Below are 15,079 nucleotides of genomic sequence, written 5' to 3'. Positions count from 1 at the left end.
AGTTGGCATGGATGCTGCTCCGCGGACTCAAGCGCCAAACTAAACGTCGATCCTGCCAAGGCAATTCTAAAGTCCGATGCTGTTCGGAGGTACATGCGTCAGTCGGTTGCATTAACAGCGCGGCCGGGTGCACATGTCGTATCGCCTATATGCAGTGCTTATAAAGTTTCTATATGTTTGGAAGTATGCGAATATCCAGAAATGATCATTCTTGTACACAGACGCTCGTCCCCACTGTCAGAATCTGCCTGTTTGGGTGCTGCGGGTGTTGTACGATGGTTTGCTTATAAACGCAGGTGTGCTGGGAATTAATGCAACAAGCTCATTTGCATGGCCATGCAGCGATTGCACACGGTACGTGGGTATATTGGCGTCGGGATGCACGATCCGACGAGATTTCAAGGGGAGTCTATTCTACCTAAAGGGGTATTCGCTTTCAAGTCTGGATGTAGTCTATCGAATCAAGAGCCCACCGCTATGTGTCGGACGTCTAAAGCCTGGGTTCCTCTAGTCATGGCTTCTTCTCAATGAGCTGAGGAATATCCTCGGGTTTGTTGTTACCCTCCAAGATATTGTAGACAGCGGTGAAGAGTGGGAACTCGTCCTCCATACCCTCGGCCTTCAAGAACTCGTTGACCTCATAGGCAGTACTGGTGCCCTGGAGCTTTTGACCGTTGAGCTCAGACTGCTCGATCTCATAAATGGTCTTGCCGCGGGCGATGGCCATCTTTGCGCAGCGGAAGTTGCGACCACCCATGCACGAGGTCACAACATCGGCAACACCACAACTTTCTTCAGTGAAGGTGCTTGTACGAGCACTCTCTCCGAAGAAAGCCTTGCCAAACTTGACCATCTCCAAGATACCGACACGCATGACCGCTGCTTTTGCGTTGTCTCCCCAGCCCAAGCCGTCCACGAAGCCTGCAGCCAGCGCAATGATGTTCTTCAGCGCTCCACCCAGCGAGACACCAGCGACATCGTTAACGATGTGTACGTGGAAGTAAGGGCGATGGAAGAGCTTTCGAACATTCTCGTGCGATAGAGGGGGGTACTCGTTGGGGAGAGCAGTCAGATGCGCCGAACGCTTACTGGGTTTCTTCTTACTGGGGTCGATAAGATCAACATGAGCAGTAAGATCAGTCTGCGAGGCACTCGGCGAGCCGCTGGGGGTAGGGTTGCGCGAGTCCATTGGTGGCGGGTCGTACGCTACTGTCGTCTCGGAGTACTTCTCTTGGGCAATCTCGGAAGCGATGTTGGCTCCCGATAGGGCACCGCAATAGATGTTGAGCGTCATGCCAATGGTCTCGGACATGAGTCGAATGCCCTTCTCGCTGACATCAACACCCTTTGTACAGCAGATAGCTCGCGCATATGGCAGAATCTTGCCGACCAGCTGCTGGCTTGAACGTGCAATGAACTGATGTGGGAGGACAAAGATGAGCATGGTCGAGTCCTTGCAAGAGTCGGGGAGATCGGGGTTGGCGACGACGTTGGACGGAAGCTTGATGTTGGGGAGGTATTTGACGTTCTCGTGGACTTTGTTGATGATTTGCGAGAGCTTCTCGGGCTTGTCGGAGCCGCTGTAGTGAGGCGACTCTTTTGGGAAGGTGTAGTCCTCCTCGAACACCCACATCTGCACGGTCTCTTCGAACAGCGACGGATGCTCCCTGACGTTCTCGGCGACCAGCTTGGCCATGGTGGTGCCCCTGTGGCCGTTAGCTCTTGATCTCAGCGGCTGTCCATGGCTTGCGCGTGGGAGCCATCTCCCCTCGCACCGGAGCTGATGCAACCACATACCAGTTGCCGGAGCCAACAATCGTCACCTTGTGCTTACGTCCAGCACTGAGAGTCGCCATTTTTGTCGAGGTATACCGTCTTCTCTGAAGATTCGTCGTGTATGGAGCGTGGATCGGTTCTGCAACTCGCTTGCGCAGATTTTGGCGTAGGTGATGATGGGGAGTGACGTAGTGAGTAGGTGAGTGGGCCGCGAACAAGAGGAGTCTCGAGACAGCCACGATCTTGTATTTATGATGTCTAGATGTAGTCAGTAGGGAAATGTCGTCTGCTCGGGGTGCGGCTTTCACCTGCTGTCTTGGTATCCGCCTGGCCTCGGCTTCGGAGCTGACTGTGAGCTTGTGATACGGCGATGCCGAAGGCTGGGCTTTAGTCAACAGGCGGGCTGTTGGCGGTGAGGCGTCGTGAAGTACTGAGCAGAGAGCGGCTCCGACGGTAGAGTCTACTTGATGTTGGGTCTAGGAACGATTTCGGAGACGTGCGTCATGTGGGCATGGGTTCAACTGCATAACGCTTATCGTTCTTGAGCTTCGAGCCGGCTGATCTGCGCATTGACCAATAGGGCGACGGTCTAGCGCTACAGCTGACAACCATGGTAGACTACACGTCCCTGCGCAAACCATGGCTGTTGAAGATGCGGGGAAGACGCGACGCGTCCACATGTACACAATCACCAAGCCTCCGCATCGGCACATGTTGGTGGATGTGATGCGCGCATGTGGGAAGGCATCACTGAAACAGAACTAGACAGCGCAATGGCGGTACTGGTAGTATTGGGTATTACAAGTCGTGTGTCCTTTCATAACATCGCATTAAGTATCCTCCTAAACTCCCGTCATCTCTCCTCAGCCGCCGTGAACAAATAGATAGCAGTGCAAGCAATGTGACGCCAACGTCGAAGCGCTGGGTACGCTATGCCGTAACTCCCGATATGTGGTATCGCCATGCGAGTATCCGTGACGCGAATCCATCCTCATTACCGTCCAACTGGGACCGGCCCGCAATCCATCTAGAGTATTGCCAGCTTACAAGGCGAAGCCGAAGAGGGCGAAAAGACCACCGGCAAGGGCAGGTGCGCCGTACATGGCGTTGCGGACGGCAGCACCCTCGGTGGGGGTAGAGGAGGCTCCGCTGGCGGCGGCATCGCCGGTGTTGTCTGGAGAAGAGCCGCTGTTGGTGGCCGAGGGGCTGCCAGAGGAAGCGGCGCCTGAAGACGTGGCGGCGGCGTCGAACTTCTCGGTACCGCACTCGGCGTCACGGGCCTGCTCGCACTCGAACCGGGCAGCAGCGTCGGAGCCGCTGGCGGTGACACACTGGTCGTACCAGTAACGGCACATCTGGCCCTCGACGGACTGTTCGTAGTTCCCCAGCGCAGAGGTGATATCAGTCTCGTTCCTGCACTTGCAGTCGAACTCAAGCGTTTGCTAGGCATGTGTTAGCGGAAGGATTGCACGTGGCCGTGGGTACACCAACAGAGTTGCAGTTGTTGCCCTGGCTGGCGACCGAGGACTGGCCACCGCAGGCGGAGACGCAAGTGTTCTGGTTGGCGTTGCACCACGCCTGCTTGTCGTCCTGGGGCACCGTGCCGGGGTCGACGCTGCAGCATGGGATGGGGGTGTTGTAGCTGCCAGTCGAGTTCTGCGCAGAGGCGAGGCCGGCGAAAGCCGCGGCGGCGACGATGATGGAAGAGTAGAGCATTGTTGTGGATGGGGCAGAGAATATCAATGCCTGCGCGGTACAGAGTCAGCGGGAGATCGGCAGCGGTGGAGCGGGCGCGGGTTGGGGCTTGGGAGAAGCAGTGAAGGGGGCAATGGGCGCACTATATGGAGGGGGGCTTCGGGCGCAGCACAGGTGGGACTTACAGCGTGATTTAATGCTGGTTTGGGTGAACGGATAGAAGAGGCGGGTGTTGCTGGGGAGGGCAGGAATATATGCTGCCGCGCACGGGCTGGGCAAACAGCGCTAGTCGGCCGTGCTTGCCTCTAGCAGCTAGGGCAATTGCACCTCGAGATACGCTCAGACGCGATCAAAAGCTACCTGGGCGACTGATGCGAAAGCCGCCCGCTAGCAAATTGCTCATTTGCAGCGCCGTTGGGGCAAGGCCGAACATCCGGACGCTGTTGCGCGACGCCGGGCACGCAGCAGCAGCCTCGCGAGCGGCCATCGTCAGCGTCGCCGTGTGTGTTTCAGGCGACGACTGATGCCAAACCCGTCACGCCTCGGATAGAGCCCCCAGCCAGGCCCGCCGTGGTTGGCTGCGCGACATACCGCCCCGCGCCGATGTGTTGACCTGCTTGGCTCACGACAAAGGAACATGGTCGCAGGTCAACGCGCCTGTGCATCGCCTTCGCTGTGCAAACCCCATCGCCTGACGCGCACGGGGCTGCTCAGAGACGGTCAAGCATCGTCTGGCGGGCCGAGCTCCACTCCTCACCAGCGGCCGCCCAAAAACAACGGCCGCCTTGCGCCATGCTCACCGCACCCTCGACGTCGCACAGTTTCAGATGCCATCGCATGTCGCAGCAGGCCCGGCGGCTCTCGAGCAGCAGAAACATGCGGCATAGCCACAGCAAACACGGCTGCCGTCGCTCGAGAATGCCGGATCCTGACTTCCGGCTGCGACTACCTAGCGTATTGCCTTGCTGGGTGGCCCGCATATGCTCACTTCCTCGGGCCGCACAGACGAACGACGTATCCACCGGCCCAATGCATATGGGCAGTCGGCACCACCAATCACGGCCCTTGCCAAATCTGCCTTAAAAGACGCACCATGTTCCTCGTGAAGCTATTCGCATTGCCATACACCGCCGCGCTGCTAGCTGCACCTTTTCCCCACCTCTGTCCCAAAACATTGTCTTGGTTGCGCCGCGTCGGATATAAGCCCGTTGGGCGGAGGGCGGAGAGGCGCTGGATGCGTCCAATGCTCCAAGCTTGTCAGACATGCCAGACATGGTGCCGCATTCTACATATGAGGCACGGTACGCCGTCTGGACGTCGCCAGCAGTGAACACTCGCCGTACAGTATTGCAACAACTCAACATCCGTGACACGTCGATAGACACTAGTCACTGGGTCGAGCATTGAGGCGTCGACGTTGCCCGCATTCGCTACCCCAGAAACACGATAGTCACTGTGGCGTTGCCAGTACACGGTAACACCTGTCGTAAGCCGATTACGCGGGTGTGCGACGCTCTCCAGCCGTTGTCGCACGCAGAACATTCTCGAGCCTCTTTTAGCCGTCTCGTGACGCCGTCTGCCATCATGACCCCCTCGCGGGACCGTACTCACTGCATCCGATGCGATCGAGTGGCGGCTCGCTTTGGAAGGCTGCATTCGGTTGGGCATGACCTGGTTGAACGCATGGTTCGTGCGCGCAGCAGCTGACCTATCGTCCCAGAGCTTACAGGAAATCAAACACCTGCTGCCATCGTGAGGGTTTGTGTGCAGCCTCATCTTTCCATCAGATATAGTCGCATGTGTGTTGTACATGCAGTAGCTTGCCCAAGGAGCAGCTGCAGGGTCGCTACTGCCTTTGCAGCCAAGATGATGTCACGACTAATGGCGCTTGCATTGTCGCTGTCACTGTGGCCGCAAACATTGCACACGCCACTTGAAGCTGACGCATTCACAATCCAGTCGCACAGGCTATTGGACCAGATAGTCCTGTTTACCTGGGCATTTCGTTATGCGCCCCAAAATGCAGAACAACTACTTCGTCTGCACGCTCGGCCAAGCGGCAGCCCTGAACACCAATCCGAAGTCCTACCGAAACATTAGCGAGTTCCTCAGTCAGCAATCCCAGCATCATCCATTACTCCCAGCTGTTGGCTTTCCTATACCACGACCCAACCAGCGAGAATGGGACTACCGCGTCCTCTCATTTGCAGACGTTGACCAGGGCACCAACGTCTTCGCCTCGCGCCTCACAACTTGCCTTGGCACATCTCGCAAGCTAGCGACTGTAGCCTTGTTGTGCCACAGCTCTCCGGAATTCCTCTTCACTTGGCTGGGTCTGATCAGACTAGGGTACTCCGTTCTTCTGATAGCACCACAATGCCAGCCAGCAGCCATCCTGCATCTCTGCACAGCGTGCGAGGTTACTGACTTCTTCTACGATGTTGCCCATACTGAACGGGCCCAGCAGACCGAGACGCTGGCAAAGGAACAAGGTACGCTGGGGCTACAAGTGACGCTGTTACCACTGAGCGGTGCAGAAGACGTTCTCGATGTGATCCAGACCCCACCAGAGAGTAGCGTCGAACCTCTTCACGTAGATGAAGGATCCATTGCGTACTTACACCACACGTCTGGAACCTCGTCAGGCCTGCCAAAACCGATCCCGCAATCCCATCGTGCGGCTATTGGCGTGCTTCCGCATCTCCCCAAGATTCCTGCCCTAGCATCCTTCACTACAACGCCCCTTTACCATGGCGGCATCGCGGATCTCTTCCGGTGCTGGACGAGCAATGCTATGATCTGGCTCTTCCCGGGCAAAGATGTACCAATCACAGCACGCAACATCTGCGAATGCCTGGATGTGGCCAAGACGTACGCGGCGACGGAAGGTTTACCCAAAGTCAAATACTTCTCATCCGTACCCTATGTACTTCAAATGATGGAGGCCGACGAGAAGGGTCTGCAGCTGCTCCAAGACATGGATGTTGTGGGCGTTGGAGGCGCTGCATTGCCAGCAGAAGTGGGCGACCGATTAGTAAAGAGCCGTGTTAATCTCATCTCCCGATTTGGTAGTGCAGAGTGTGGCTTCATTCTGTCTTCATATCGCGATTTTGCCGCCGACGACGATTGGCAATATCTGCGGAACTACAACCCACCGAAATTGGTAGAGTTCGAGAAGCGCGAAGGGGACCTAGCCGAGCTTATTATCAAGCCCGGATGGCCACATATGGTACCTTGCAGGATCTTATACGACAAGACGACCGGCTGACTTGGAACAGGCCAAACAAAACCGACCGGACGGATCTTTTGCAACTGCCGACTTGTTTGCAGCACATCCGACCATTAAGGACGCATGGTTGTACCATTCGCGAGCAGATTCGCAACTCACACTGATAACCGGAAAGAAATTCGATCCGGCGCCCCTAGAAGACGCTATCGCGACTTCTCCTTATCTCGACGATGTGCTGATATTTGGCAATAACAGACCCTTCCCAGGTGCTCTTCTCCTGCGATCAAAACAGTCAAGTAACATGTCAGACCAAGAGCTCCTAGGCGCCATTAGAATACAAGTCGAGAAGCTGAACAGCGAAAGCCAGGACCATGCAAGGATATCGTTTGACATGCTCGTTCCGCTACCTCACCAAGATCAGCCACTCGAGAAGAGCAGTAAAGGAACCATTATCCGGAGAGCGGCAGAGTCCCGGTTTGAAGACGCTATTAACAGCGCCTATGGCTCACAAGATTCCGACTCGTCACTTGAAGTAAGCGACGACGACGTGCCCCAGCATCTAATCGGCCTCATTCAGAGTATGACGGGTCAGACGGCGGAACTGAACAAAGACATAGATCTCTTTTCCTACGGTGTCGACTCAATCGCATGCATGCAGTTGAGGACACGTTTGAGACGCTTGATTCCCAATTTTGAAGGTCAGCTCCCGATGAGCGTCGTTGAGGACTGCGGTACCGTGCGACGATTGACAGACTATGTCTTACGGAAGAGGCATGGACAGAGCGACTCCGGTGGTGAGGACGAAGAGAAGCTGATGTTAGACCTGGTGAAGCAGTATGGCTCGTTCACGGCTTCAACACTGCGTACCGCTACCAATGGCTCCGTTGCGAAGAGGGGAGTTATCGAAGTGGTGGTACTAACGGGAGCGACCGGCGCGTTGGGAGCACACGTTCTAGACCTGTTGCAGAAAAGATCGGATGTTGAGGCTGTTTACTGTCTTGTCAGAGGAGCAGATGAGCATGCAGCAAGAGAACGTGTCAGTAAAGCATTGGAGCAGCGTGGACTGGTTAGCTTGTTGACCCCAGGAGCTGCGGATGGTAAAATCAAAGTCATACCGTCTCAGCTGAGCGAAGAACGTCTGGGACTGGGTGAAGACGTATACGAGTACCTCGCCGAGAACGCGACTTCGATCATCCACGTCGCCTGGACTGTCAACTTCCGCCTGAAGTTGCGCAGTTTTGAGAAAGATAACATCGCCGGTGTGCGAAACCTGCTCGATCTTGCCCTCAAGTCACAGCGATCACAACCTCCGCGTTTCACGTACTGCTCTTCTACTGCAGCCATCATGAACGGCACCCTCGACGCGTCTGGTCAGCTACCCGAGGTGGTGTCATCTGAGCCCTCATCAGCATCTCCATTGGGTTATTCGCGTTCGAAGTGGGTCGCAGAGCACATCTGCCTTGAAGCGCATAATCGGACGAATCTTCGCGGATGTATAGCAGTAGTCCGTGTTGGACAACTCGCTGGGGATTCCACATCAGGGGTATGGAACACAAAGGAGGCATGGCCCATGATGTTGAGTACCGCGAGACTCATCAAATGTTTACCTGATCTCGGTGATGAGCCTCTAGATTGGCTGCCAGTCGACGTTGCGGCGAAAGCGTTCCTTGAAGCTGCCGGTCCTCGCAAGGAACATGGGGAAATGCCAGTGTTCCATGTATTGAACCCGCACCACGAACCAAGCTGGACTCAGATGTTGCAGTGGCTTCAGAAGGAAGATCAGTTTGAGATAGTTTCGCCCAAAGAATGGGTAGAGCGTCTAGAACAGGCTGGTGACTCGGATCATTCTGCGCTGAAGCTGTTGGGGCTTTGGAAGGAATCGTACGGCCGCGAACTGACAGAGAAGACCGCGCAACCACAGTTCTCAACGACAAAGACGAGCGAGTCTGTACAGGCGCTGAGGAATGTCGAGCCGCTGGACAAGGAGTACGTCGAGAGAATATGGAACTGGATCCAGGAAAATGTCAAGTAGAATCGTCCACGGGCGAAATCAGGAACGCTGGGCCTGAACGGATTCACATTACCTGCCTTCGCCGCGGAGTAAGCTTAGAACACCATCAGGCATCCAACATAGACCAGGCTAGAGAATTACATGGCGACTTCAACACGTCAATCGGTCCGTTCTCTGCTTCCCCGTGCGATATTACTCGAACGTTACGCCTGCAGCATGACATGTGTGGTGTGACGTGCCTGCCAAACGATCAAATGCTTAGCCGCGTTCAAAGTGCATGCAGATGTCGTGTATAGTAACACACGACTGAACATGAAGGCTGATAGCAAGATACTATGACCGTGTGGGATATGGTAAGCCAACATTATACGTAGCTAATAGGAACCCTCAAGAGGATACACTCGCGAGATCTAGGTGCGCTCTGTGTGCAAAAACAAACAACGTAGTAGCAATAGCCCAAATCATCCTACCGTTCTACCAAGCCAGCCACCATGACACAAATCTACAACCCGCAGTGAGGATGCGTCATCTCCTCCCGTCGCATTCGCGTAAGCGACAAGGGAGCGCCAACTCTTCCACCCCGAACCCCCGATCTGTCGCCAAGCTTTTCTCGAATGCGAGTCACACGAGCTTGGCGGTGAACGGGACGGGTTAGCACTTTTTGGACTAGATCCACCACGGTGAAATTTAACCGGTAGGGGTGGACGGAATTCTAGGCAGCTGCATCCTGTTGCAAGTGTGGTAATGAGGGTTGCGGACGAAAGCTGAGAGCGGTCACCGCTGTGCAGATACCTAGGTAGAGCGCGCTTTCAGTCGATGTGGGATGGGGCTGAGATGAGCTGCGTGAGTGCGCACAAAGGGAATGATGCACTGCGCCATAAACGCAACACGTGTGAGAAACATGCTCGTTCATGTCAGAACATCATCGCATAGACTGCATCGAAAATAAGTCGGCGCGCGCGGACTCCGGCATCCAAATAAAAGCTTGATGCAAACGGACACTAGCTAAGCCGCAAGATCGCTGCAACGGCGCGAAGCTTCGTGACCATGTTTCTAGACTCGAATCCAGGTCTTCGGTTCCCGACGGCCCCTGCGATGCAGTGACAGGTGCAAATCGCAAAGTCATCGAGTCACCGGTGTGAAGGAATGGGCGTCTGGGGGCGCCATGTTGGGGGTTCAGGCGGCCAGTGAGAAGGCGGATGACTCCGTGAGGGTGTTTGACGCGGACGAAATGTGGTGGCATGCTGCGATGGAAGCAGAGAGTCATCTCGGTGCACAGATGCCAGATACGATGTATGCGAGGGAGAATGGACCCCCCGAGACCCACTGGTACCAAGCTTTGTCCGGCAGCTAATTCTAGCGCCTTCGCAGCACGGAACGGGGGACGAAAGATTGTCTGCCTCCCATTTGGCAAGGAAAATGTCGGTTCCCTTGATTCCTTCAGCCCTAACTCCGCTCTCGTTACTTACCTCCTTTCTGGGGCCTGCAGAGTCAGGTAGTATATAGAGGCTGTGCTTTCCGCCCCGGTGGTGGTTCTTGCCTGCCTATCTACCAACGAGTCTTCCGCTGCTTGTGTTTACTTACTCCTCGCACATCGACGAGCTAGGCGATAGTTGTTTGCTTCCTTGGCGACTCCCGGACTTGCATTACGACCACTCTCTTCTACCATCGCATATACACGACACGCTCACTCTGTGCCTTGCCCATGAGCGCAAACCAGCTCCGCCCGTCCAGCATGACGGATTCTGAGAAAACCGCTGCGCCCAGCGTCCAAGCTACCGTTACCGACGAGAAGAAGGGTGCTGTCGAAACCGTTGCTCCTGCTGCTGGTGTAGCTGTGGATGCTGCCCAGCCCATCGTTGAAGAGAAGACTTCGCGACCCAACTCAACAGCCGAACCAACATCAGACGACGACGACAACTTTGAATACCCCACAAAATGGAGGCTTACTGCGATTACCGTGGCACTTTGTCTAAGTGTCTTCTGCATGGCGTTGGTAAGTTGCCTCCTTCTGTAATCCCCGGTTCCACGGCTTTGGTACGCCATTGATCGACAGCGGCTACACCTGTCAAACCAACCCACGAGATCTGCACGTGAGTACGCGCTAACGCCTCTGTTTAGGATAACACAATCATCGCAACAGCTATTCCTCGCATTACAGATCAGTTTAAAGCGCTCAACGATGTAGGCTGGTATGGGTCGTCGTATCTACTGACTACATGCGCGACGCAACTCATCTACGGAAAGTTCTACACTTACTATTCCATCAAATGGGTATACCTCATCGCGCTCTTCATCTTCGAACTCGGCTCGCTTATCTGCGGTGTTGCGCCAAATTCGACTGCCCTCATCATCGGACGCGCTGTCGCTGGTGTCGGAGCAGCTGGTATCTTCTCCGGAGCCATCTTGATCATCTCGGTCACCGTACCGCTGCGCAGTCGCCCTACTTACATGGGACTCATTGGAGGCATGTATGGTATTGCGTCTGTTGCTGGCCCACTGTAAGTTGTGGAGAAGACGTTTGGATCTAAGATCGACATGGACTAATGTTTGCTTTAGCATGGGCGGAGCCTTCACAGACCATTTGACTTGGCGATGGTGCTTCTACATCAACCTTCCCTTCGGTGCCGTTACCGCTGCCTTCATCATCCCCTTTCTCAATGTCAAGCGTCGTGGCAAGAAGATCACGGCTACATGGCAACAGCAGCTTCAGAAGTTCGATCTTCCCGGGACCGCGTGTTTCTTGCCGGCTATCATCTGCTTGTTGCTTGCGCTCCAGTGGGGTGGTAGCAAGTACGAGTGGAACAGCGGACGTATCATCGCGCTCTTCGTCATGTTTTTTGTCCTCATCTGTGGATTCATCACTATTCAGTGGTGGAAGCAGGAGGATGCCACCGTCCCTCCTCGTGTGTTCCTCAACCGCAATGTCTGGGGCAGCGCGTGGTTTGGTGCCATGTTGGGCGCGTCCTTCTTCCTCATCGTTTACTACCTTCCCATCTGGTTCCAGGCGATCAAGGGCGCGTCTGCAACCAAATCCGGTATCATGAACCTCCCCGCCATTCTGGGACTTGTCATCATCTCGATGCTTGCCGGTGGTGCCGTCACAGCTCTGGGTTACTACACTCCGTTCATGCTCACGTCGTCCATCCTGATGGCAATTGGTGCCGGACTTTTGTCAACGCTGGAAGTCAACAGCGGCTCGCCGCAGTGGATCGGCTACCAGTTCATCTTCGGTGCTGGTGTCGGTTTCGGTATGCAGCAGACCCTTGTAGCTGTTCAAACAGTCTTGCCGGCCGACGACATCCCCATTGGTACCGCGATCATGATGTTCACCCAGACGCTCGGCGGTGCTCTCTTCATCTCGGTCGGCCAGAACGTCTTCACCAACCAGCTCATCAAGAACCTCGCCAGCATCGTGCCCGATCTCGATGCGAGCATCGTCCTCCGTACAGGCGCAACCGAGCTCAAGAACGCCATCGACCCCGAGTACCTCGGCGGCGTACTAACGGCCTACAATCTGACTCTTACCCAGACATTCTACGTGTCGGTTGCTTGCGGTGCCATGTCGATTGTCGGCGCGGTGTTCGTAGAGTGGAAGTCGATGAAGGGCAAGCAGATCACCATGGCTGCTGCTTGAGCGAGTCCCAAGACCGGGGACTTTATTTCAACCTGATGTGATGTCTTCTTGGGCGTCTAGATGCCTGTTTTGTATGATACCCTTTTCCAGCGGCATGTTAGCACCAGCATCTTGCAGCGAGCGCGGCGTTTGTCTTTTGGCATATACATTGTAATAGACGAGTGATGAATGGGAGGAGTGATAGACACGGCACTTTGCTTTTTGGCCTGATGTGCTGGCAAAGGCATGACGACTCTTCGCTCTAAGAAACCTGTAATTGAATAGATCAACACAATTGCATTAAACTCTTGGCCCGGTCGTTTCACAGCCACCAGCCACACCTCGAGGGCTTGTCGAGCCGGTCCCACCCGCCGTGACGTCAGCCCGTTTGTCGTGGTTTGACTCTTTTGGGACGTCACATGCAAGTCCCTTTCCCACCCAGGACGGCCGAGAAGAAAGTGTGTGGAGCCGGCAGCTGACATGGGCGAATCAACGCAAAGGGCGGCTGGAGAGTCGGTGCTGGATTGGTCGCGCGGGCGGTTGGTGTTCAACGTCGTCAGGCTTTAGGCTGATGCTTAGCAAGGCTTGTTTTTTGCAGGGTCAAGCCTCCCACTGGCGATCAACACTCATCCTGCGCTGCGCCCGCCTTCGATTGCGCGTTCGGCGCTTCTTTTCCCAGCCTTGCATATTCTGCTGACGCCCGCCCACGCCATGCGCCTGCAGACTGCGCTGCTCCTGCGACGATATACATTTGACATCCACTGCTAGCTGGCCTCTGCCGCGCGCCACAGTTCCGTTGCGCCGAGACGCGACAACAGCCGGCAGAGCCCGCACGACCCGACGTCTTACAGACAGAGCCACCGTCGCGCATCGCGGCCATGGCAGAGGAGAAGGAACCGAGGCCTGAAGCCGCGCAGAACGGGCATGCGCCAGTCGTGCCGGAGAAGGAGGGCGGGATGGACGGCGCTGAGAGCGAGCCCCCAAAGCCGCAGAAGACGGATACGTCCGGCAGCAAGAAGAAGGGCCCGGAAGGAGGCTTCGACGACACGCCCATACCGCGCGCGCCGCCCGGCTATACCGTCAAGTTCACCCTCCACCGCGCCAACAACCTCCCGCTCGCCGACATCAACACGCTCAGCGCCGATCCCTTCATCATGGCGCAACTGTACACCGGCCTGCCCACGCGACACAAGGAAGACCCGCCGTTGACGCTGCGAACGCCGACGATCCGCCAGAGCACCGATCCCGTGTGGGACTGCGAGTGGGTGGTCGCCAATGTGCCCTCGTCCGGCTTCAACCTCAAGTGCCGCATATACGACGAAGACCCGGCAGACCACGACGACCGCCTCGGCAACGTGCACGTTACCGTTCCCTCCATAAACGAGAACTGGGGAGGCATACACGACCAGACATACCCGATCAAGAAGCGCATGGTGAGCAAGCGGGCCTATGCGCTGCGTGCCATGGCTGTGTGTTTCGGCAAGGCGCATCACATGAACGGCACGCTGAACGTGAGCGTGCAGGTGCTAGGCAGGACCGAGGATGAAAACGGGGGGCGCGCGTATACGATTGGACCGCAGTTCTGGATACGGCACTACTCGCCGCTCTTGGGACGCTTGCTCGGCCAGAAAGAGCCCAACAACGATGGCCGGGTGTCCCGCAGGAACGGCAAGCAGAAGCCTGAGAAGTACAACTTCCAGTCGAATCAGATGCAGATGCGCGGTCCGGTTCCCGAAGCCATGTACCACCGCTACGTCGAGTTCAAGCCTTTCGTTAAGAGCATGTTCACCGCCAAGGGCGTGCGAGGATTCGTCTTATCCAAGGCACTGCACCACCAGCACGCGCGCGTATACAACTTCGATCACGCCACAGAGTTCAAGGTTCTGCCTGCGCCTTGCAAGGAGTTCACGCAAAAGTTCCTCGAACTAGTCCACTACGATCAGGGTGGGAGAATCTTCACCTACGTCTTGACCCTCGATGCGCTCTTCCGATTTACAGAGACTGGTAAAGAATTCGGCATCGACATGCTGAGCAAGCATACCATGCACAGCGATGTGGCAGCTTACGTAGCATTTTCCGGTGAGTTCTTCATCAGAAGACTAAAGCACAAGGACCGCAAGCCTCCGGATGAAGGCGGGAACAACACATCCCACCCGCCAGGCGACATCGACGGCGGACCCCCCAAGGAAAGCCCAAACAAAGACCCAGCCTACTACGAACTCGTCATCGACAACGACTCTGGCACCTACCGTCCCAATGCCAAACTCCTCCCTCAGCTCAAAGAATTCATGTCTCAGAACCTGCCTGGCCTACACATCCGCACCCTCGACTGCCAAGGCGACGCCGAGAAGATGGAAGCCATGAAGTCCGAACAGCGCGAGCGCAAGAAGAGGGAGGGCCAAGCTGTGGTCTACACTCAGATCAGCAGAAGCAGCAGTATGAGTAGTAGCGACGAAGAGGAACTGGATCGTCTAGAGAGTGAAGGTCAAATGGCGCCCAAGCATCTCAGACACCAGGTGCAACGGGAGGCCGAGGCGAGAGTCGATGCATTGAAATTCCATGCCAAGGAATACCGCCCGAGTAATAACCACGAGGGGTGGAGGGGCGATGGCCATCCCGCTAGAGCCGATGACGGGGAAGTGGACAAGATGAGGCAGGAGAACGGAGATGAACCGGTGACATCGCACGAGAGCACACAATCTGGTGCTAAGAGCTAACCTGCATACTCGACTAACGTCTATTCCTTTTCGTC

General features: G+C 55.8%; 5 protein-coding genes across 5 annotated transcripts; 3 read left to right on the top strand and 2 right to left on the bottom strand.

The window, feature by feature from the left end:
- Window positions 1-511: 511 nt before the first annotated feature.
- J4E87_007343 (Glycerol-3-phosphate dehydrogenase [NAD(+)]) lies at window positions 512-1,856 on the bottom strand (the record flags this gene model as incomplete). Its single annotated transcript, XM_049378939.1, has 2 exons — window positions 512-1,706; window positions 1,798-1,856. 2 exons carry the CDS (start codon window positions 1,854-1,856, stop codon window positions 512-514), a joined length of 1,254 nt encoding a protein of 417 aa, XP_049231209.1.
- Window positions 1,857-2,819: 963 nt separating this feature from the next.
- On the bottom strand, window positions 2,820-3,492 carry J4E87_007342 (uncharacterized protein; the record flags this gene model as incomplete). The annotated part of the gene is made up of 2 exons (XM_049378938.1): window positions 2,820-3,218; window positions 3,268-3,492. 2 exons carry the CDS (start codon window positions 3,490-3,492, stop codon window positions 2,820-2,822), a joined length of 624 nt encoding a protein of 207 aa, XP_049231208.1.
- A 1,999-nt stretch (window positions 3,493-5,491) lies between these two features.
- J4E87_007341 (putative NRPS-like protein biosynthetic cluster) lies at window positions 5,492-8,732 on the top strand (the record flags this gene model as incomplete). The annotated part of the gene is made up of 2 exons (XM_049378937.1): window positions 5,492-6,700; window positions 6,750-8,732. 2 exons carry the CDS (start codon window positions 5,492-5,494, stop codon window positions 8,730-8,732), a joined length of 3,192 nt encoding a protein of 1,063 aa, XP_049231207.1.
- Window positions 8,733-10,416: 1,684 nt separating this feature from the next.
- On the top strand, window positions 10,417-12,348 carry MFS1_2 (MFS sugar transporter; the record flags this gene model as incomplete). Its single annotated transcript, XM_049378936.1, has 3 exons — window positions 10,417-10,707; window positions 10,833-11,212; window positions 11,271-12,348. 3 exons carry the CDS (start codon window positions 10,417-10,419, stop codon window positions 12,346-12,348), a joined length of 1,749 nt encoding a protein of 582 aa, XP_049231206.1.
- Window positions 12,349-12,746: 398 nt separating this feature from the next.
- J4E87_007339 (uncharacterized protein) lies at window positions 12,747-15,044 on the top strand (the record flags this gene model as incomplete). Its single annotated transcript, XM_049378935.1, has 2 exons — window positions 12,747-12,752; window positions 13,119-15,044. 2 exons carry the CDS (start codon window positions 12,747-12,749, stop codon window positions 15,042-15,044), a joined length of 1,932 nt encoding a protein of 643 aa, XP_049231205.1.
- Between the last annotated feature and the right edge of the window lie 35 nt (window positions 15,045-15,079).

This window comes from Alternaria ethzedia (assembly GCF_023757985.1).
Source record: "Alternaria ethzedia strain BMP 0044 chromosome Unknown scaffold_20, whole genome shotgun sequence".
Taxonomy (NCBI): Eukaryota; Fungi; Ascomycota; class Dothideomycetes; order Pleosporales; family Pleosporaceae; genus Alternaria; species Alternaria ethzedia.
The sequence above is the reverse complement of the archived record's forward strand: the minus strand, read 5'-3'. Positions and strand labels throughout refer to the sequence as shown.